We start from the raw sequence: 23,565 nt of genomic DNA, 5'->3' as shown, positions 1-23,565 counted from the left end.
TCGATCATAGATTACAAAAAATTCAATCATGGATTACAAAAACTCTAAACACTGCTTTGAATGCAACACGAAGCAAATACAAAGACGCTACAGAAAAAATACGAAATTTTATACCAAATAAAGTAGAAAAGGTAGAGAGAAAATAAGAGAGGACGCACGCCCTTTCCTTGAAAGGCAGGCGAGGCTGGAGTCCCGCAGAGATCCCGGAGATGCAGAGAGAGAACAGAGGAGCCGGATGTTAGAGAGAGAAAGTGAGTGAGGACGATAGAGAGAGAAAGTGAGGACGTAAGAGAGCCAAAGTGACGAAAACCAGCCAAGATCCGGATTTCCGGCATCCCAGCATCGAGCCTAGGCCCGAACCCAGTCCCCTCCCTAACAGCCTCCGGTAACCGGCTCTCCTGGAACTCAACTTCGAGTTCTCGCCTGTGCCCTGCCCAATCGAGGACGTCAAGGAGGAGGATTTCCGCTGCGGCGATGGAGAAACCGTGTGCGTCAACTTCATGCTCCAGCTCCACAAGCTTGCTCTCAATAATTTTCACGCCCTTTTCATGATTTTCACATACTTTACTCTCAACAAGCTTTCGAAAATCATGAATCCACTTATTTAAGCCTTACATTAGTGTTTCACTATAAGCACTTTCGATAAATGGCTATTAAGAACTAGAAACAACGTTTACAAGTTGAGACATAGGAGGAGATTGAGTGGTAAAAGTTTTTTAAAAAAAAAAAAAAAATTTATTTTTGAAATTTGAACTTATTAATAGATGAGTAAAAAAAGTTAAAATAATGGAATTTTTCATCTTTGCCCACCATTATTCATATATTATATATTAAGTGATATCAATGAATGATGGATAAAATATTTAGGGATATTCACATCTTAAGTTATTCAAGTCATAAAGTTGACCATGGTTTAGATACGATAGTTTCTAGAAAGAATTCAATTATCTTGAATTTAATGAAATGAATTAATTGGTATGTGACAGGATTATTGTTAAGATTTATCTTGAATTAAAGTATTATTATTATTAGATAGATTTGTATTATTATCATTTTGTAGTTTATAGGATAACATTTGTTTTAAGAAACTAACATAATATCTTTTTGTTTTAGAAAGAATCACAACACAAATAAGTGAGATGAAATTAACCTAATATTTTTTTTGAAACTAACCTAATATCTTTCTATTTTTAGAGAGAATAAAAATATCTAAATTCTACTTAAATTAAAAAATATTTCAATATTAATGATTTTGGATAGCACCGAATTCAACATCTCACCTCTCGAGTACGTAAATCTAAGTCGGCAACTCAATATCGTGAACAACTAGAGGACACAACCGCAATATAATGAATAAATTGAGTTCAGTTTGGTCACTCGGGCCACGTAGCGGCTCTCCTCCTTGAATTCTTTTCCATTTTCGTTTTATTGGGCCCGCTTTATTACGGTTCTCCGGTTAAATAAACACGAAAGAATTCATTAGCGTCCTCCTGCTAAATAATCACGAAAGAATTTATTGGGCCCAGATTTATTGGGCCCGCTTCATGTACTCGGGCTAAATAAACACGAAGGCCGTCTCTTTCTGGATCTTTCCTCGTATCTTTTTGTCTCTGTAAATTGCTGCACAATTGCCTTCAATGGCCCGCTCCAATGAGCTCAAGCTCGTATACTTGCTCGCTCGAAGGACCTCTAATCGCTGCTCATTCATAGTACAATCTTCAAATCCGGTACGCCTTAGAATCTTTTCATGTTCTATGAAAAGATTCCACTTTCATCTAGCGTCTCTTGGTTTGTCTCTCATGTTGATGGTTTGTCTTTCATGAATCATTATTGTGTTTGCAGTTGAAGGATGGGACCCGGCATTGGTTGTGTTCCCAGTTGAAGAATGGGACCCGGCATTGGAGCTCGTGTGCTGCTCGTTCTGGAGCTTACGGTTGGGGATTCAACTCAGTAGATTTTGTGCTTTTTGTTTAATGAGTTTACATATTTCTGGCTTTGATTTGAAAAAGGAAAGAAAGAAAAGGTTTGATTTGAAAGGTGTTTGGGTTCTAATGTTCTCTCACTTCGATAGTTATTTATTTGTTTATCTATTTTTTTTGCTAGAAAAGTCGGGCTTTTATGGTGGATAGTGAGAATTTTGATTGGTTAATGATTTCAATGGCACAATTTTCTTTGGTTGGCATGAAAGGAGATGAGACTTTAAAACTTCTCCGATAAAAGAGTACTCATCATCGAAACTAGGATTCATGTGGTAGAATGGTTGTTTGGATTTTGGAAAGGATGTGTTTGGGGAGAAAATGAAATTTGTTACGAGATTTTCATTACCTTTTCTTGTCATGTTTGGATACACTCTATCACCGTATTTATCCTTTATATTCGACAAGTTCTCTTGGTTACCAGTCTCCCGGGGGTATCTTTTAATACGAAATTTGCTGCTATCATGCCACCTGAATAACTTCTTATGCCCTTTGAATATGTGCATTTGTGCATTTGGGTTCACATTTTGTGTGGTTGCTTTCTTATGCAGTCAACCAAAGAAGTGGAGTTTGGAGTCAAGCAATTCATGGAAATAGAAATGCAGCAATTAGGTTGTTTCATGCTACAGGTGTGTCTCGTATAGGGTTGATAATTTTGTTTTCGAGTTTCTTGTGAATCAGCTGATGTGTTTCTAATGATATGTCAGGAACCTGTTCCATACCTTCAAAGGACTACTATGAAGTGCTTGGAGTGAGCAGAAATGCTACTGCACCAGAAATAAAGAAAGCTTATTATGCGGTTAGCGTCATCCTTTTATTCTTACTACAGCTTATTATGCGGTTAGTGTCATATTTTTATTCTTACTACATGTCTTGCTCTGTGGTTGATACTCCCAAAAACAAATTGCTCTATTATTATATTTTGAATATGTTGAAATAAAAAATTCTCTATTATGGAATATCCATTATTTCTTGCTATTCTCTTTATAACTTATCATGTTGGAATTGTCGAAAGAATTTAAGTTTATGATTTGTGAGGGCTCAAGAGATGAAACTAGTAGTACATGGTTGAGGATGTAAGTTGCAGTTCCTTGCAAATAAAACTCCAAATAGTCCACATACTTGAAAACCTTTTGAAGGTAATGAACGACCAGACAACATCTTTCACTACTTAATTGACACAGACATTCTCGTTCTTGGAACAGCTGTTTAAGTAAAGAGATTACATCAGTTTCACAGAGCATGCAACAAAAACACATCCAGAAATAAAAGGAATAAATAAAGATGAAAAAAAGGTGGGAAAGTGGGGGAGGAGTACTGTCCTTAATTGAGAGAATATTCCCTTCTATTTTCTCCTGGGCAAAAGAACCACCTTTACCCCACCAATGGATGTTATAATGGAAATGTACTATACTTGAAGAACAATTTATGTACACCTTTCTTGTAACCTGCAAGTGAAGAGAATTAAGAGAAAATTAGCTAGTACTTTGTAACACTAGGCTCACAAAAAGTTTGGTTACAAAATATAAATCATAAGCTGTTATATGTCGAAATATTAATCTATGCATGACTTTTTCTAATTGATCTTTCTCTGCTTTCTTGAACGGATTGTAGCTTGCAAAGAAGCTCCATCCCGATACAAATAAATATGATGTAGATGCTGAGAAAAAGTTTCAGGAGGTTCAACGTGCATATGAGGTGGTTCTTCAGCTTAGAAAGGTATCTTTAATGAAAGGTTTGTCAAAGTAGCTGATCTTTACACCTTTGGGCTGCTTTGTAGGTTCTGAAGGATGATGAAAAACGATCCCTTTATGATCAGGTATGGTCATACTAATTCAGATTCTCTTGCTTTATTTCTGGATTTGTATGTCCTATTCTGGTGTTTTAGCTTCATTTATGGAAGGATTGTTTTAATCCTGTTCTCTTTTACTTCTCACAGATATGTGCATGTATGTTGTCATTTCTGTCCAGTATTGGTGTTCGTTCTTGTTTGATTTTGCCAAATCTTTATAGCGTACTTTTGTTATTTTACTTCTGTGATGAAATTTATGGATTGTCGGTGGGACTTTTTGCAAATTATTATGTTAGTTTTTAGAATGATTTGGTCCGATGTATTCACACTTGCATATATTGGGGCCTCTATAGAAGAACTAGCTTTAATTGGAGTTTGATTAATATTAAACCTCGGTTTTTCTTTCAGTTGATAACATTGCTCTATAATACCTATCACTTACACAAACAATAAAAAAAATGCTGATCAATTATATACATTGAAGTAACAGAACCATGGTAAGCATGTATTATGCCTCTAATATTCTTTAGTATTATTGAGTGGTTCCCTTGGAAAATAGTGGCTCCCGTGACATGCGCCCTATAATGAGCAAAGAATTAATATGCTCTTTGGCAATATTTGAATTTTTCTTATGTCTAACAAAATTATCAAAGTGCTCTTCTGTGTACAGGAAGAGAATAGTGCAACACATACGTCCAAAGTAGCCTCAAGGGAATAAAACTTGTAGAGAGAACAACATGGAATAGTTATGAGAAGCATTCTTTTGTGGAGAGAAAAATGTTTACCATAGGAATGCCTGATGTCGCAATATTTGTGCAAGAAAGTGACAAGAACCGGTGATGACATGTACTAGGAGCATTGAGAAATGTGTAAAGGACATAGATTCTCTAGTGATGATCAGATGTCACCTTTTCTTGATTGATAATTTAACTATCATTTTCTGTCCAAACTAGTATTGATCGTTGGTTTCTGGATCAGAAAGTAACCATTGGGATGAAAATTAGCAGCATAAATTAAGTGATTTGGTTATTTAATTATTGGGTTGAAGGCTTATATCTGATTTTTATTTGGGAACATGAAATACACTTGACAAATTGATAGGAACATCCCTTATGCTTGCAAATAGAATTTGAAATCATATCCATCTACAAGAATTGATTTCTATATTTTGAGGAGTTAGAGTAGCCTGAAGTGAGTTGTGTCATATGACTTGAAGATCCGGATGCCATGATTATGATATAGCAGAGCAAGAGTTTTCCAAGAAGAAGAAGAGTTGAGATTTCCAAGTTGGTTTTTTAATCTGTGTCATTCCCTAAAATGTCCATAGAGGCCTATGTTGGATCATTCTAAGATACTGCAGTTTTGGTTTTCAGGCACGAGCTTTTGATCCTTAATTTCATTTGCACTTGTTGAATATTAGTGAATTCTTCATTTACGACTGCAAAGTAAAGAATTTGAGATGAACAAAGGCAAGATGACCTACCTTGTATTATGCAAATGTCATCAACATGTTCAAATCTTATGAAGTAAATGCTCCCCGGGGCATTGAGTAAGGCGACTCTGGGTGGTGTGGGGATTGGATGGTCAAGTGCCTTGCTTTTAAGGAACTTGAGCGGCATAGCAATAGAGGTATTAGATTGACTATTGGGGTCCATGAAGAGGGTTTATTTGTTTTGTTTTTGATGAATCTGTGAGGAGGAGGCCATCACATAAAGAGATTTAGGTAGGATTTGAAAGAGGACAATGTGGGTCTCTTTCTTGTCAGATCCTCCTTGAGGACTCTGCTGGGAACGGATTGAAACTATCTTGGAAGTGCTGTTTTGGCTATCCAGGGCCCTCCTTCACTGGATAGGGTTGGGCGGGACCAGGAACCATTACCTTTTCCGGTCCATTAAGGTTATTGGACTGGCTGGTTCATCGAGCTGGTTTAGGCTGATGGATCAGCCTGTCCAATGTCCGGATCCATCAATCCACTACCACTAGTTTAGGACTGAAGTGGCCGGCCCCGAAGGAGTAAGAAAAAGGTTCGTTTGTGGTCCTTCTCCAGAGATCCAGTTACAACCCTCTAAGTGTTTTTTTTATTTGTTTTGGATTTGGACGAGGCAAAGAAAACATTGTTTTTTCTTTTTTATTTTTGATTCTTTTAAAGGGCTTTTACAATATGTAAAAGCCTTTAAAAAGCACCATCAAAAATGCAAAAAAGGGCAATTTATCAAAATACACTTAACGTTTCAAGAGTTTAACTATTTGCCCCTTTTCAAACTATTCCAACTAGTGTTTTAAAATATGGGATGTGGTTGGGGGGCCAATGCGGCGATACGGTACAGATGTGCTGCATGCATCACCCTGATGTGGTCAATAAATATAAAAAATTCCAAAAAATCTCAAAATAATGCATGGAAAAAATATAAAGGTGATTTATTCCTTCAAAAATAAAAATGTAAAGGTGATTTATGTGATAGTAGGTATTTAATTTATTCATTAACTCCAATATTATCAGCTACCAGAGACTTTGAATCCTCTGATAGAAGACATTAGAAACATAAAGTAGAAATTTGAAGCTTACTATATAGAGGACATTAGAAGTCATCAAATTATCATAATTCATGAACATCCAAAAACTATAATCACAAATCCGCAATTTAAAGTTACGAATTCCAAAGCAAAGAAATATACAACTACTAAAAGTCTATGAAGAGTTCAAGAGTCAAGACAAGTCATGTGCACTATGTTCGCCCACAAGCTATGCGACACATATGCACTATGCACTATGAGGCTGCATATGCGCATCCCACCAAAGTTCATATGCGCCTCCATGCGATGCACTTCAAGGCGTATAGCGCATTATGAGGCGATGCGATTGCATTTAAAACAATGATTCCAAGTCATGGTTATGTGTATTTTAATGGGTATTTTGAAATTAAATCAAAAGATATGGATAAAAACCATTCAAGCTACTAGTTTAAGACTGAATTGGCCGGCCCTGAAGGAGTAAGAAAAAGGTCAGTTATTGCAGCCCTTTTCCAAAAATCCATGTACAACCCCCAAGTGAGTTTTTCTTTGGTTTTGGATTTGGAAAAGGCAAAGAATTTCTTTGTTTCCTGTTTGGGTTTAGGAAATTTGATCTTTTACAAAGATTTTTGTTTATGAATTTTTCATTTTTGGTTGTTATTTTTTATTCTTTTGAAGGGCTTTCACAATTTATAAAAGCCTTTAAAAAGTATAATTGGAAATGTAAAAAAAGGGCAATTTATCAAAATATTCCTAATGTTTCAAGAATTTAACAATTTGCCCCTTTTCTACTCTTCCAACTCATGGTCGTGTGTATTTATGGGTATTTTGAAATTAAATAAAAAAATACAGGGAAGCTGTTAAATAGTTGATCTCTTATATGAATTTTGATAAATCCCAAAACCCCCCCTCAAAAAAAAAAAGAGAAAAAAAAAAAAAAATTGTTTCATGCATCGTTTTATTTTATTTTTTGCATTTTTGGCATTGTAAAATTTTATGAATTTCACAAAATTTTACAAATAGTAAAATTTGCAAAATTAAAGAGACTTGTAAAAATTAAAGGGCTTTTACAAGTTTTAAAAAACCCTTTGAAAACAGAATATTCGAAAAGCAAAAGTTGTGTGTGTATTTTCTTTGTATTTTAGGTTTTGTATTTCTAACTTGTAAGGGCTTTTACAAAATGTAAATTTTAAAACCTTGAAAAGTAAGGACCGTTAATGGGAAAAACAAAAAGTAGAAAACGAAAAGTTATTTTGTATTTTTTTCATTTTCGGTTTCTTATGGGTTTTCCCATTGTGTGGTTGTAAACGTTCTTAAAACCAGAAACAGAAAAATGATTTTTTTTTATTTTTAAGTTTTTAGTTTTGACTTTTAGGGGATTTCACAAATTGTATAAACCCTTAAAATGCAAGAACAGAGAATGCAAAACAAATTTTTTTATTTGATTTTTCCTTTTTTAAGGGCTTTTACAAAAAAAAAGAAAAAAAAGAAATCGGTACTTTGTTATTTATGGATTTATGTATTTTTGGTTGCTTCATCGTAGTTTTGAATTTGAAGGGCTACAATATGTAAAAGCCCTTAAAAAGTAGAATTAGAAAAAGGAAATAGAAAAAATTCAATAGTAGTGTATTGTTTTACTTCTTTATTCCTTATTTTGAGCTTCTTGTCTAGTTCTTTTCATCATGTTATTGTTTTATGCTTGAGTATTGATGTATTGTTGCTTGATGTTTGTTCACTTATTTGTTGTTGTAGTTTTTTTTTTTTTTTTTGTTTGATATATATTTTCTAGATTTATTCATATTTTACGCATTTTTTTGCCTTTTCCCTTCTTCATAGTTTTTTTTTTTTTTGTTAATATTTGAATCTTCTAACCAGTCTGACGGTGAATTAGTCCGGTCTGGCCGGTCCAACTAGACCCTTGCCCTTGCTTCTTCGGTTAGCAGTCGGGGCTTGACAAAATTGCCCTTGGGTTATCTTCTTGAGAAATTTATGTATGGACCATATTTGGGGGGGTCAATTATAAAATGTGAACACGTTTGTCCCAAAGTGCGGGTGGCATCCCCCCTTCCCGGCATTTGTTTTCCCCCAAGTTACCCCCTGTCTGGTAAACCGAACACCGGACAGGTGTGTTTTTTAGTTTGAACGAAAAACAATTGTCCGGTAATGCAAATACCAGACAGCTCTTTGAATCCCCAAAACCAACTCCGCCATTTCTTTCCCTCATTTCTCTTCTATCTGATGCTCTCTTTCCTCTCTCTCTCTACAACCCAGAGCAGCCATCCATGGCATCGTGGTTACTTCACTGGGTTAAAGTTCTCTTGTTGAAGAGATCAAAGATTGAGAGCTGAAGAACCAAGAAGATGGGTCTCAATCAAAGCTCGATAAATTTGCAAATGGGGCTCGGGGCAAGAGATTGGAAAGAGATTGGGGAACTTCTGGTCGAGAGAGAGAATGGGTATTGTGTCTGTAATAAAGTTAGATAGAGAGTCCAGATCTGTGGGAGAGCTAGAGAGAGAAAGAGTCTTGAAAGTCCAAACCCTTTGCGAGTGTATTTCCTCTGTATCTCTCTGCACCCACTTTTTCCCCTTCAAGTGATTTACCAAAAACAAACTCCGAACGAAACGACTGAAATTTTGCCTTCTTTTGGCGCTGAAAAATTGCAAAGAGAGAGATTTCAGAAAAAAGAGGAGCATTATCTAGGGCTTCAGCTCTGTAACTTCTGAATATTTGTGGGTTTTGATTGAGGAGAAAAAGAGGGGGTTTTCATGACTTTAGGAACTTCTTCAATTGAAATTCTTCATAATTACTCATAAGAAGTTAAAGCTAAATTGGGGTATTTTTTTCTCTGGTTTTGGCTTCTGCAACTTCAAAGGAGCTCTGGTTTTCTAGTATTAATCTGCCATTAATGGAGTTATGAGAAACTCTCCCTGCTATTTTCTCTGTTACCGAGCCAATGCCTAGTCAAACCAAACCATCTCTTGCCTTTCTCCTCACTTTTATCGCCATTAATGGCCCTGCTGCCATTAAACCTGTTTAATCCCGTGATCTCATAGAGCGACCTCTTTGAATTTATCGCTCTATTCTCTGAACCGCCATTAACGCCCCCTGATTCTTGCACAAGAATCTCTTCTCTCTTCATTGTTTCAAGAGAGAGAAGACCCACAATTCTCATGTTCTCTCTCTTCCCAACCCACCAGCTTTTTGGGCTGGTGCTCATCGGCGCTAGAGAGAGAAAGCCTCCTGCTCTCTCCACTCTAAAAGTGGGGTTTTGGGGTATGGGTATGAGAGAGAGAGAGAGTGGAGCGGCTGGGTGAATGGGTGTGAGAAAGGGAGGGAGAGAGAGAGAATGCAAAAAACCCCACCTTTCCGGTGTACCATTCCGGTGTTTGGCTTATCGGACATGGGGGTAACTTGGGGAAAAAAACGCCGGGGGTGGGGGGGGAGGGGGGAGGTGCCTTCTGTAATTTGGAACAAACGTTCCCATTTTGAAATTGACCTCCCTCCCCCCCCCCCCCCAATATTGCATGTACGTAAATTTCTCTATCTTCTTCGGTTTGGTTGGCCACCCTAGGAAAATCCTGAAGAAACCTTGGGACAAGGCATTCCTTAGGATCAAGAAGTGGACTATTGAAAGTTTGAAATAAAGTCCCTCTTCTCAACAACCCTTGTAATCATGGTCTTTTCTTGGATAGTAGTTCACAGGATACCTAGCTTCTAGGTCTATTTTTTGTACTTTATATTAATCTGAATTGAATTCAATGACCCAGTATATAAATTTAAAAAAATACAGTAACTTAGTAGTCATTGTGCACCGTCTGGTATCTTCTTTCCAGGAAGAAATTGTTTTGGTCGTCTAACTTTCTGCATTATGGTTCCTTTCGAAAACATAAAACAACTCTCTGATTTAGTTTGAACCTGTTTCTGTTTCTGGATTACTATGGTAGGAAACACATCATAATTTTAATATCGATCACAAGTCATTCTTAAAATCTTTTTTAATGTCGATCACATGTCAGTGGATCTTGTCTTGTTCTCATGTTGCTATGTATAACCAATTGTTTGTTTTTTTTTTGTTAAATGTAATTTTAGCATAATGTGCTCTCGAAACAGACCTAGAATGGCTTACTTTCTGTTTTTGATGTAATAGATCTCAGATACCTGGCATCAAACTGGGAACATTTTCTATATTACTTGTTTTCTTTGTTATCTATAGATCTTGACTGCAGTAGGAATTCATTTAGTTTTAGCAGGAAACCAATTTGTTCTTTTTCTGTAGTTGCTTTTGTACTTATAAAGCACAATTCCTTTTTATGGGGGTGATTGTAGGTGGGTCCTGATGCATTTGAACAAGCTGCTGCAGGAGGTGGTCCAGGTGATCCTGGATTTGGCACTGGTGGATTTGGCTTTGGTTTCGAAGATATTTTTGGTGGAGGAATGAATGAGGTATATGCCTGTGTCATCATCTCTCAAGGGGGCATATTGTTTTGCTTCTGATCATTGGATGTCACAGTCTATGTGGTTGTATGTACTTAGGCTGATATATCTTTTACCTGTATCATATATATTGGCTTTTGTTTATTGAATTATATTGGCCTTAAACTTGTTGCAACAATGTTTGTTGCAGTTGTTCTTTTGCTTTCATTTATTTGTTTTGTGTCTGATTCTGAAGCCTTGGTTGTAGACATTACTTTCTCACATTTTTATATCAGTTTTATAATTTTTTATGAGTGATTTGTCAAGTTGGTTTACCTAGGTTTTCTGGAGATTGTTATGAAACTAATGCTTCCAAATCTTGCATCATATGTGGCTGACGTTGACCCTAGTATTCCTCCTTTTTTTTCTCCTTCTTATGCTCAATTTATACTTATTTTTTGCAAGTATTTGATATGCATTTAGTGGGATTAAGTGTTAGTTCATGTGAAGTTTTTCTTTAAAATCTTTGGTGTATTGAAGAAAGTTGGAAAGGGATTTCCTTCCAGGATGGTTTTCCTTTTTGTTGTTTTGAGTCCCCGAGGTGGGATCCATGATGGAGTCAATGGGGTGGCAAGGAGGGAAAGAAGCAATTGGTGGGCCTCATGACGTGGTTCTCCTATTACCCTGCCTCATGTAGTTTGTGGTTGTTGGGCATTTTTTGTGGTTGTTGGGCATTTTTTGTGGTCCTCAATTAACATTATTAATCTAATTTTCAAGTTTGGGACCTCAGTCAGTTTAGTTATAAAGGTCTACGGAGTCATTTTTGAGCAAACCCTCTGATGTGGCTGTCCAAAGTCTGGCTATTAGCTAGATAGTACTTTATGTACTAATCTCGTTCCTTAAGAATGACCAGGTTAGAAGGACACTTGAAGGGTTATCTATTCTGTCTGGAGTGATGCACATGGTTTAACTTTCCCGTCAAGGGAGAACTACACCTGTGTGGCCTGTGGGTGTTGTAAACAAGGTTGTAACAATAGGTCCTATTTGTATGAGTGGGGAAGGATGGGAATGGAGGAGATTCTACTAGGTTATGCCATGTATGAGGAATGGGAAGGGGGGGTGGGGGGGGGTGGTGGGACAAGATTGCTAGATATTTACCTTTGACAAGATTGCTAGATATTTACCAGTAACAAAGCAGCATATTGTGTCGCAGGATTAAAAGGTGTCACTGATGGCCATTAGCGTTTCTGGATGGAAGGGAGATGGTTTTTTTGGTTTTTGTGATGCTGTTGGGGCGAATGGATGAGGAGCACGTGATGTTGTCAGTTCATTGTCAGGTGCATCTTTTTTTGTTTGGGTCAGAGGAAGTGGTGGTTATGGTTTTTGCGTAAACAGCTCGTATATGATTGTTCCAGGGCATCTGTATGCCTCTGTCAATGCCTTTGTGGAACAATTGTCTATTATTTATTGAAGAGGTCAATGGTTACAATCTTGGGTATTCAAGAGAATGGGCTGCCTGGTCCTTGTATTGTTTTTCTCCCGCCTCTTCGAAATATTTAGTGGGGAGTACTTACGGTCAATGTAGTTAGTAGTAACAGTTGAAGCATGGAAAAATTGTCTCAGATTTTTTATGTGTCTGAAGGTAGTGGGCTAGCGAGCAGGGAAGGGAAGAGCCTCAAGGTATTAGGATAGGAAGAAAAGAGGGGTTTATTGGGCCAAGTTGGTGGAAGAAGAATGTTGTCGTGGAGACATCAATCTGCCTTGTGCAATGTTAAAAAAAGCGTTGGCGGGCGCCTAGGCATTTTAGGGGTAGGGCCGCCCTCCTAGGCGGGCGCCCAAGAACAAGGACAAGTAGGGACTATTCACATTATATAAGTTATAATAATATTATTATTTATTAATTAATATCCATAATATTTGGTTTTGGGATATCAAATATTCATGGCAGGCAGCCAGGCCCCTAAAATGCCTAGGCACCCGTGAACACTTTTTTTAACATTGCCCATGGCAGATTGATGTCTCCACGATCGAACAAAGAAATCGAAAAAATCGAACATTTATCGATCTTTTGATAAATCACAAAATAGTGGTTTTTGGGGAGTTTTTATCTCTGTAGAAGGCACGGATTTGGTTTTGGGGGTTTAGAATGTCCCTCAAAATGGGAACTAATATTTTGACCATAGTTGAGGCCATTTTTCCGCCCTCGGCAAGCTGCATCGAGGCAGTGCCTAGGCGGCGCCTTGTCCTCCTGGGTGGGTGCTAAGATACAAGCCGCCTAGGTGTCCCGCTTAGGCGATTGGCAGCCTAGGCAGCTGAGCGGCAGAATTTTGGAAGACTGGGCAATTGTTCTTTCTTTTGGAATGTTCAGGTTCAATATGAGTTGAAGGCTACACTAAAACTTGTGTTCTTTCTTTTAGGACAATCAGGTTCAGGTGAGCTAAAGGCTACGTTAATCACGTTGGAATATCGTACTGTTGAATTTTGTTGTAGATGAAATGTTTTGAGCCTTTTTGGGACTCTAGTGAAGGTTTTGCAGGATTGGTTTAATGGCCATGGCTAATTTATTATGTGGTCACATTCGACACAATCCTAAGCAAAGTGAAGGAGTGTAGTGGTGGTTTAGTAGTTATAACCAAACCTGGTTTTCTGTTGTAGAGTAGTTCTAACTTCTAGCTAGTTTCATGCTTTCGCTCTCATCAGCTTCCAGCTTCTCCATGCTGAGTCAAATAGGAATTACTGAAAAACTTGATACGATTTACTTGAAGGCAACTTTTGGAGTTCACCAAATTTGCAAAATGTGACATTATAAGGTTGGCTAATTTCTTGGGGTCAAATGGGAAACTGCTGTTGGAGAAGGAATGTGGGAAGTTTCGGGCTCTGTTACTAAGTTTTCTTTTGGATTATTTATTGCTAATGATTAGGTTTCCTTTTGGCTATGGAGATGTTCATGTTTTATCATGTGTTTTCCATTTACATATTTATTTATACTATTTCTTTCTATTCTTCAATAACATTTTTCACTTTTTTAGTTTCTTAATAAATGTTCTAATATGAAATAATCATTAAAGATATTTTAATATTTTGATTAGACAGAAATGGGCAACCATTATGACATATCTTTCATTGGGTTCCCATTGAATAACAGTGCCAGTTACCCAACTTATTTACTGATGTTAAGATATATTATGGACACATCCATTTTATCAGATCTAATAAATATCAACAGTTGCATGGTCGACATTCGCCTATGGCAATATTTGTTTAATATAAATTTTGTTTAAGGTTTGCTTTGAATTTGATTATTTGTCATCAAACAACAAACTAAATCAACCTTTATCTCTCCGATTTTTCTATTTGGTAAATACCACCCCCCCCCCCCCCCCCCCCCCTCCCCCCTTCCCCCCAAAAAAAAAAAAAGAGGACTTATTACGCGAGGGGATTTTTTTTCCTGGGTTTTACTCTCCGAATTTGTAATGGATAATTTTAAATAACATAGCTTTCTTCAAAAAGAGGTTTGTAAGATCAAAGTTGTCTAAGACTCGATCGGACTGGCCGCCTAACTGGTGGCCATTCCGGTCGGTTCAAGCCCCTCGAAGTGGAATGTTCATTGAAACAGCTTGAACCTGTGGATGGATCGAACGAGCCGGTTCTAACATGGGTTGAAAAATACTGAAACAAACCTCCTTTTTTTTGTCCTTTTTCGGGTCAATTTTGGTCATTTTCTTTAGGAGAATTTCATCCTTTAGAAATTTCTTGAGTTGTTTTGTGTTTAATATTTTGGAGGTATTGGGGGTTTAAAAAATTGATTACCCAACAACCTTTGTAGAGGATTATGGCCATCAATCGGCCCTCTTTCTTTTTTATTTATTTTTTATATTTAAAAAATAAAATTTTTGGATTTTTAAGGTTTTTGCCAAAAGTGAGTTTCTTTTTCAAATCAATGAAATAGTTGTTTCTTTTATTCAATTTAATCGTTCTTTTTGCTGTAATAGTTTCATGTTGAAGGTTTTTTGCTTTTTTGTTGTGCATTTGTTTTGCACATAAATAGTAGGTTTTTTATTATTTACTTGTTTAGTTTGTTTTTGGTTCTTTAACTCTTCAATGGAATTAGGGGTAATGTTTATGGATAAAAATTGTTGAATATCATGGATTGTGTATTGCTTGATGAGTTCATCGGAGTGCATCATGAGATATGGACATATGATGTGTTATAGTTTTATTTTTGTTATTTTTTTTGAGTTTATGTTATCTTATTTTACTTTTGTTCCTAATAAATCTCCTTTTTTCTTTTTAGATTTTTTCTGATTTTCCTTATTTTCTGTTTAAAATTTTTGTATTTCCTATTTTTTATTTTTGATTTTTTGACCAGTTTGGCTGGTGAACCGGTTTGACCGAACCAGTGCCCTCACTGATTCGACCTATAGTCTGGTCCTGACAACTTTATGTGAAATCACCTTGGCATATGTTTGTCAAGTCAGGAGCGGTTAGTGGCCTAGAGTGGGTGAATGCACCAATCTCTAGGTTTATGCTCCGGAGTACCTAGGAGCTGTAATTCAGACATAGAAAACTATTCTCCTTATTTATGTATATTGGGATTTGCTAACATATTTTGCAAAGACTATGTTTATGTCGTAATTCTTTGCATGGAAATAAATAATTTGTCTTCTATCTCAAATAATTTTGGGATGTCTGTAGTTTAGGTCATTCGCCAACAGAAAATGCAAACTTACCACGTGACTTTCTGATTTTTCCAAGTGCATTCCAAATTAGTACTTTCAAATTACTGAAAACAGGTCGATAATTTCCCATAATGTTAGATGCTAGAATGTCTGGACTTTATAAATAATTAGCAAATACAATATTCTCTCATGTTGAATAATTTGTTTGAGTTTGTTATGTGCTTAAGTGGTTGCAGCTTGTTTAATATGGCTAACTGCTTTATGATGATTTGATGATTGTACTTTGATTGAGCCATTTTTGATGGATCTTCAGAAGTTTATGGCAGTGATGTTCAATAAAAATGGATTCTGTATATTATTCCATTTGTTGCTGCGATGCCACCTGTTACCTTCACTTGCTGTAGATTTCTGTTAGCTTAAAAAAAAAAAAAAAAAATTGTTTTTGTTTTTTTTTTGTTTTTGTTTTATATTATGTTTCTTCTTTAGAGTATATGAGGCTAATTTTTTTGGCTGGTGACGATACACTGCAGGCTTTGAAGAACATGTTTCATCAAAAGGCATTTGGTGGCCAAGATGTTAAGGTTGGTAAACAAAATGTTGTTTGAGAGCTATTCGTAGATATTCTTTTATCTAAATGAAAGCAATAAAATTTAAAATCTTAAAAAACCTTGGTGACAGATTTCTCTCGAAATATCATTCATGGAAGCTGTTCAAGGGTGCACAAAAACTGTAACGTTCCAGACTGCTGTACCTTGTGAAACTTGTGGTATGGGCATTTCTTCGCTCCCATTGTTCTGTTTATCTTTCTTTGTTGGGTATAGATATTTTGAAGTGTATAGCATGGCTATTCTGATTTACTGTCTTACTTGATGTATATTTTGGAGACTTTAAGAATTTTAAGATGCTCATGTTTTTCACTTACCATACAGATGGAACTGGTGTTCCTCCTGGAACTAGACCGAAGACTTGTAGGGCATGTAGAGGTTCTGGAATGGTTAGCACACATCTTAAGTGTTTGCTTTCCCAATGTTTAAAAGATTTCTACAGATGCTTATAGTATTTGTATATGGAATTGGCTTGTCAATTCTTCCTTTGCTTCTGCAGATATTTATGCAAAGAGGTCCTTTTAGGTTGCAGTCGACTTGTTCACAGTGTGGTGGAAGTGGAAAGACTGTTACGGTAAAACTTGTCTTTTTGTTGTCATGCCTATTATATTAGATGTACCTTCAGTGCAAATCTTTCCTAAGAAATTGAAATTTCTCAGGAAATTCCCAAACCCCCATGGATGGTGGAGCTTCATGCTGGTCTTTTGGACCATGTTTAGTGCATCCCATTGTCGGCCTTCATTTGATCTTAATCATCCATTTCTGTAACTAAGCTGGAAACATGTGGGGATGCACATAGGAAATCTGTGTCCTATAAAAGTAGTTCTAGCCTTAATATTTGGGGAGTTTGTAATGAAAACTTCGAAATTGTGGGGCAAATGTTTTTACGTAAAAGACTGCTGAATAAGGGAAACTTTAAATTAGCCTGAGGCACTTTAAACCATTAAAGTTTTTTGTTCATTAAAATAATGGTAGTCAAACGTGTAAAGTGTTAAATTGCAAATAAAGCAGCTTGTTATGTTATGCTTTTGGATGTTGTAAAGTGTGAAGTTGTAATAAATCAGAATTTAGTGAATAAACAATCTGCTTCCTGTTATTCTGGCATATCTTAATTTTTTTTTTTTTTTTTGTATTTTGTGAGATTATTATTACATTAACTACTCCTGAAAGAATATAAAAATATTATTTATTCATGAAATAAAATTCGATTAATAATTACTTTTTTGTTTCCCATTCTTGTGTTCCCTTTTTTTATTGCATAGTGCGCGTTTATTAGAAATACATATCTTTTAATAAATTTTTTAATTTAAATTTTTTACAGAATGTGCTCCATACCTAGGAGCTCCCTGATGTCTTGATCCGTTATTCCTGCTCTCCGTTCCTCTCTCATTCCAATCAACTATGGTGTTAGGCGGAGATGCTTGGTTTGGGTTCTACATGTGGGTGCAGTGTCAGGCTGCTGATCTTTCTTGGTGGATTATAATTTATGAAAAAGATGAAAATATTAAAAATTAAAAAAATTGGTGAAGATATAAAATATATGATGGACAGAAATAATATTTTATTTACTCTAGAAAAGGGAAATGTTATTATGTCATCTATAGGTCATACAGTCTAGCTTGGTTAGTGTATATGGTGGCCTCTTTCTATTTTTATTTTTGTCTCCATGTCATATGCATGTTTGTTTGTTTGTGTCATGTGTTGCAACTTGATATATATGTTTTCTCCCCTATGACTCTCAGTTCGAGCCAAAGCTGACAGTTTTATTTCTTATCATTGATAATGTGATTCTGTATTATGTTTTTAAAACTTTTGAAAATCATGCTCTTCATGAACTAAAAGAAATTATGAAGCAAGCATACACCTCTTATTCTGTTTTGCAGGCCCAATTCATTTGAGAGTATACTTGGTGGTGCATAAGGTATATGGAGTTATACACTAACAACTTTAGATACCACATTTAAAGACCAACAAATTTACAATGTCACTATAGTTATATAGCTTCTATACTGTGAGCAAAATGTTGGGCATTCAAACTCTATAAATATGCAATTGCCAAAAATACACAAATCCTAGTATAACTAATACTATACCTTCTATAGTAGAATAATAATGTAACATGTAAACAAGAACAATTAAACATAACATTTCAAACAAAGTCCAGTTTGGCTCAAAACCAGAGGAGTTAGTATTTTATCAGAATATTTGGTTGATGTAACCTTGATGATATGTGTTCCCATATGATCTGCTACATTTGATCACAAGTAGTGGTCCTTCATTTATGTACTTTTGAGGCTTCTTTATTATATTTCACACGATTCCTTCTTGTTTAGGATTTTTGCAAGTCATGCAAGGGGGATAGAGTGGTAAAGGGATCTAAGACAGTGAGACTAGATGTGATTCCAGGTATGCCTTGATGAATATCCCAATGGATTAAGCAACATGTTGTGTACTTTAGAATTTCTATTGCTTTTAGAAGTTCTATTTATAATTTTTTTGTAAGTAATTTCATTTATGCTTCACATTGATATTTCTTTGCATTCTTTTGAAAAACAAAAGAAACATAAAACACTTTCAACAGGTTTGTACTTGGTGTACTTGAGTTTTTCATTTCATCAATTTTGAACTTGTGATATAGACTGCTGATACAAGGGCTTATTGTAAAAGTGAAATAGAAATGAAAGAGTGTTAAAAAATGGGGAGATGGGCTGCCTGGTGGCAGGGGTCCTGACTGCCTAGGTGGGGCCTTACCCGCCTAAGCAGGTGCCTCATGACTAAGGCGCCTTGACCAAAGGCCATTTGGAGGGTGTGTGTGTGGTGTGGGGCTGAGAGTATGCAACAACTTTGTATTCCCTTCCACTCTCTCTTGTTCCACATAAATGTACTTTCCTTCCCTGTCTCTTTTACCACATCATCATGCTCCCTTCCCCTTTTGTCTCGTTTCCACCGTTACCTTCTTCCCCTGTTGTCTCTTGTGACATTTCATCATACTCCCACCTCTTTCTTGCTTGCAAATCACGTCAAAGCAGCACTCCCTTCCCCTTTGTGGCTTGCAAATCATGGTACACTCTTCCCTTTTTTCTCTTGTTAAATGTCAATAGTACTCCCAGCTCCGTTCGGGCAAATAAATCATGTCAAAGCAGTGCCTTTTCTCTTCTTCTTCTTGGCCTGGCCCACCTAAGCATACCTTGGCTACCAAGGCGGGTGCTAGAGGCCCTCTACCATAGGCACCTGCCTGGCCATAGGCGATGAGTCTACAGCCCTTGGCTGCCTAGATGTTTTTAACACTCGAATGGAATGCCTTTGTTGACATAGTACCCTTGTTACCTGCACAGAGTTAGTGGAATCTCCAGTGTTAGAAGCTTTGCTGATTGTAGGACCTTACCATTCAATCACTTAAGAGTCATGTTTAAACTAAGAAGTCGAAAAGCAAACTGAAATGGAGAAGCACACCTTGCGAACGCATCTTCACAAACTGAAATGGAGGAGAACCTCACCTTGCAAACTTATCTGCCACCTCATTGGTATTACAAGCCCATGACAAGATTGACAGGCCACTTCCGCCCCCCCAAAAAAAAGGGCAAAATATTGCATTTCCATGCCCACTCAATTCCATAACTTCTGCGACTAATTGACAACTTAGGAACTGCTGCCTCTTTATAGCCCATTGAATTGCATTCAACATTGTGAAGTTATTTAGATATCATTTTTACAGTTTATACAACAATGTTTTAAAAAGCGGACCGCCCAGGTGGCTTAAATTAGGCGGTAGGGCACTTCCCTAGGCGGGCGACCAACGCCTAGCCCAGGGCCTGTGTCCTGCCCAAGGGCGGAAATGCCTTTGTTAAGGGTTTTTTTTTTGTTTTTTTTTTTGTTTCTTTTTTTTGAAAAAAAATTGTTTTCAAAGGTGGGTTTTAGGTTCATTTGAAACCTAAACCCACTAGAGCTTATTTTATAGAGAGAGTAACCTAAAGAAAACAAGATTTTGTGATTTTTATTGGAACGAAGTGTTTCTCAAAGTTATGAGAAATGGATTCAAACATCACACGTTAAGATTAGATTTAGTTTTGGAGTTTTTTAGGCTTATTAGAGGGTGTTTTGTTGATTTTAGCACTAGAAAACATCTCAGAGGTGGAAGTTTGGAGATTGAGCAATCAAAGTACGGGCAAAATTTTATTTTTTAGATTGCTTGTATTATTTTGAGATGTCTTCTTCAGGATCAATTCGAAGTGGTGATCCGGGTTGGAAATATGGATATAACCCGAATTGTTTTGGATAAAAATTGCATAAGATGCAATTATTGTGAAAAGAATACAAAAGGGGGCATAAATCGGTTGAAGAAACATCTTGCCGGCATTAAGGGGAATGTTGCCCCTTGTAAAAATGTTCCTGAAGCTATCAGAGAGCAAATTAACCAATATATGGGTTCAGTAAAACATAAACAAGAACAAAATCCTTGGTCATTTGGATAGGTCTATTTCTGGTTCTGCTATTTCGGGTTGGAAGTATAGTTATAACTTGAAACCAAACGATAAAAATTGTATAAGGTATAATTTTTGTAAAAAAGATACCAATGGTGGTATTAACCGATTCAAGAATCACCTTAACGGTATTACAGGGAATGTTGCTTCTTGTGAAAAGGTTCCTGGAGCTATTCGGGATGAGATTAGACAATTTGAATGTAGAAAGAAAATGAGTCTTCTTCTATGGAAATATCTTCTCCAGGTTCTTTTAGAAGTGGTGATCCGGGTTGCAAGTATGGTCATAACCCGAATCCGAATGACAAAAATCGTATTGGTGTAATTATTGTGGAAATGATACTGAAGGGGTATTTATCGATTCAAGAAATACCTTACCAGTATTAAAGGGGATGTTGCCCCATGCTAAAATGTTCTTTAGGCTACCAAGGAGGAGATTTTACAATATTTGAGTTCAGGGAAGTACAAAAAGAAGAAAAGGCTGAAGAGGCACTAGGTAGAGCAGCCAAGACTCCTAGGGGCTCATTTGCACAAATCAAGAGGGAGGTAGAAGAAGAGGTGGAAGAGGCAGATTCAGAAGAATGAAGATGCTTACCCTACTCCTGATGATGATGATGATGACTGAAGAATGAAGACGCTCGACTCTTGGTATTGACTATTGAGTCTTATGCTGTATATTTTATTTTTCTTATTTTTTAGTTTCTAGGTTATACTATCTAACTCTTGTATGTATACTTGTATGGTTCTAGCATTGTATGAAAATATGGATTATTGACTATCTAAATTCTTCTCATCTTGGAAATATGGATTATGGTTTATGTGTCACATACTTATACTGTTAGACTTAGACACTTGGACTACAAACATTTTTCTTTTTACTGGGCATTGGGCTGCCCAGGTTCTGGGCCACCCGCCTAGGTGCTGGGTGGCCTGGACCCCACTGTTTATACATTAACATAGTTAAGTATATGAAATGAGGAACCCTTGTTCTTTCTTGTTCCTAACGACTGTTATTTTTAAGATGCCAGCTGGTAAAAAGTTTTCCGGTTTTGTTTATTCCCCTATATTTAAAACATGCAGGAATTGAGGATAATGAAACTTTGAGGATTTTTAGAAGTGGTGGTGCTGATCCTGAAGGCAATCCACCTGGGGACCTCTATGTAGCCATCAAGGTAACATCTCCGTACTGATCTTTCCCATGCATATCTAGTTGATAACCACTTTTAGACATGTGCGTGTGTGTGTGGTATGTAGTTGACAACCAGTTTTATTCATGTGTATGCATGCATGCGCGTGGGTGCGTACACTTGCGCGTGTTTGTAGGCATGTGTATCGCATGTGTGAGGGAGGGAGATATCACATGAGCTTGGGATTATCATAGTACTGTGTGGACTTTTTGCAGGTCCGTGAGGACCCAGTTTTTCGGAGGGAGGGCCCTGACATTCATGTTGATGCAGTTGTCAGCTTCACTCAGGTTTGTGGCTTCTTTCATTGTTATTTCTTTCCGCATACTGAATTGTTCTTATCTTGAAGCATAAGAACTGAAATCCTCACTTTTTGTGTTGAGATTTGGAAGCATTTAGGGAATGATAAATGTAACAATTGACATGGGTTTTCATAGCACAACATCTCAAGTTCCATTCCTTTGTAAGCTTGTCAAACAAAAGAAGAAAATGTAAGAAGCGACGTGTTTTTTGGGAACTATTTCCTTTATGAATACACGACACAAAGTAGCTTGTGCTACGCCCAAACATGATGACTAGTACATTTATTTAGTCATATTGTGTTTCCTAATTCTCAATATAAATGTTGTATTTTCTTATAATGAGTCAAATGTGGATTGCGTCCTGGAAATCATTCTTTATGATTCAGTTGCATGTTCTATTAGTGATTTTTACTGAACTCTTTGTTGTTCACAAACAGGCAATTTTGGGTGGAACCATTCAGGTCCCAACTCTAACAGGAGATGTCGTCCTGAAGGTCTCTTTCTAGTTTGTCCTCCTTAATTCTTTGCAGTTGACTTTTTTTCTTTAAATTGCTGATGTTGTGACAATGGTCTTTTGTTTTTGCAAATTTGTCTTTAGGTTCGTCAAGGCACTCAACATGGTCAGAAAGTTGTCTTGAAAGGGAAAGGTATTAAAAAAATGGCATAAACTTTCTAGCAATTTATTAGTCCTGCAAAGTTGTCGTTCTTTTTTTGAGTTTCTGATTGTGCAGTTAAGTTCTACCAATCCCTTTGAAGCATTGACTATGGGTTTTTATGCTCAAAAATATATATGTATTATTTTTAGTTTGGTTCTACTGGATTCATGCGCCCGTGTGAATTAATTCTACTTTGTATGAATTAATTTTACTCATGCAGGTATAAAGTCCCAGGGCTCATCATTATTTGGGAATCAATATGTCAATTTTAGAGTAATCATCCCGACGTAAGTATTTTTGTCAGAATACTGATCTTCAGCTTTTATGACCTGAATTTGTGTGCGAGAGAGAGAGAGAGTTTTGATCTTTTGCATCTCTCCTTTCAGGAATCTGACTCATAGGCAGCGCATGCTAATTGAGGAATTTGCGAAGGAGGAGCAACAAGGAGAGCAAGAGAAGACTGCAGCTGGGGCGAGTGGATAAAATAATTGAACAACCAGCTCTTCTCTATTCCCCTGTGGGCTTGAAATTTTGTAGGAGTTACATGAATATAGATTGGAGTTCGTAGTTTGTACAATAGTTTATCCCTACATATTTATCAGATGATAAATTAAGCTATTAAAAGGCCTGATTATGGCAACTGAGCATGCAGTCATTGCATAGTTTTATTAAAAATTGTGTATATATATTTATCAGGTGGTGGTTGAAGCATCCGAGGTTCCAAACTGCAGTTTCTTGTTGATCTATATTACTCAAAAATAGGTCTCTATTCAGTTTTTTATTTTGTTATTTTTACTTCTAACTGAATGGGGAAACTAAATGGCAGTTGAAACCTAGGGAGCCGATTATCTTTGGTGTGAAGCTCCCTATTATTATGGGATGAAAAATGTGGGGCAGATTAGGTGAGACTCTCGCTTACTGGAGGAGAATCTCAGTACAAAGCGGCTTGGGATCATAAGTTCTACAGCT

The 23,565-nt window shown here is 36.7% G+C and overlaps 1 protein-coding gene across 6 annotated transcripts; it reads left to right on the top strand.

Moving 5' to 3' along the window:
* The first annotated feature begins 1,457 nt into the window (after window positions 1-1,457).
* Window positions 1,458-23,326, top strand: LOC18441567 (chaperone protein dnaJ GFA2, mitochondrial). Of its 6 annotated transcripts, XR_016040321.1 has the most exons (19): window positions 1,458-1,727; window positions 1,843-1,933; window positions 2,528-2,605; window positions 2,684-2,775; window positions 3,591-3,674; window positions 3,757-3,795; window positions 10,606-10,722; window positions 15,902-15,952; window positions 16,050-16,137; window positions 16,301-16,365; window positions 16,476-16,550; window positions 17,860-17,897; window positions 18,310-18,382; window positions 21,535-21,626; window positions 21,857-21,928; window positions 22,378-22,434; window positions 22,539-22,587; window positions 22,817-22,883; window positions 22,983-23,326. XR_016040321.1 is itself a non-coding variant. In XM_011627803.3 (18 exons), the coding sequence occupies exons 1-18, from the start codon at window positions 1,638-1,640 to the stop codon at window positions 23,077-23,079; spliced, it is 1,377 nt and encodes a 458-aa protein (XP_011626105.1). In that variant the 5' UTR covers window positions 1,458-1,637; the 3' UTR covers window positions 23,080-23,326. The 6 variants fall into 6 exon arrangements, 3 of the variants coding, with proteins under 3 accessions (XP_011626105.1, XP_020527520.1, XP_088702283.1); XM_011627803.3 differs by lacking the exon at window positions 17,860-17,897; XM_088846157.1 differs by lacking the exon at window positions 17,860-17,897 and having other exon boundaries at window positions 1,645-1,727; window positions 2,684-2,816.
* The last annotated feature ends 239 nt before the right edge of the window (window positions 23,327-23,565 follow it).

The sequence above is a fragment of the Amborella trichopoda genome, chromosome 9 (genome assembly GCF_054954075.1).
Source record: "Amborella trichopoda isolate Santa Cruz 75 chromosome 9, AtrichopodaSantaCruz75HAP2 v2.0, whole genome shotgun sequence".
Taxonomy (NCBI): Eukaryota; Viridiplantae; Streptophyta; class Magnoliopsida; order Amborellales; family Amborellaceae; genus Amborella; species Amborella trichopoda.
The sequence above is the reverse complement of the archived record's forward strand: the minus strand, read 5'-3'. Positions and strand labels throughout refer to the sequence as shown.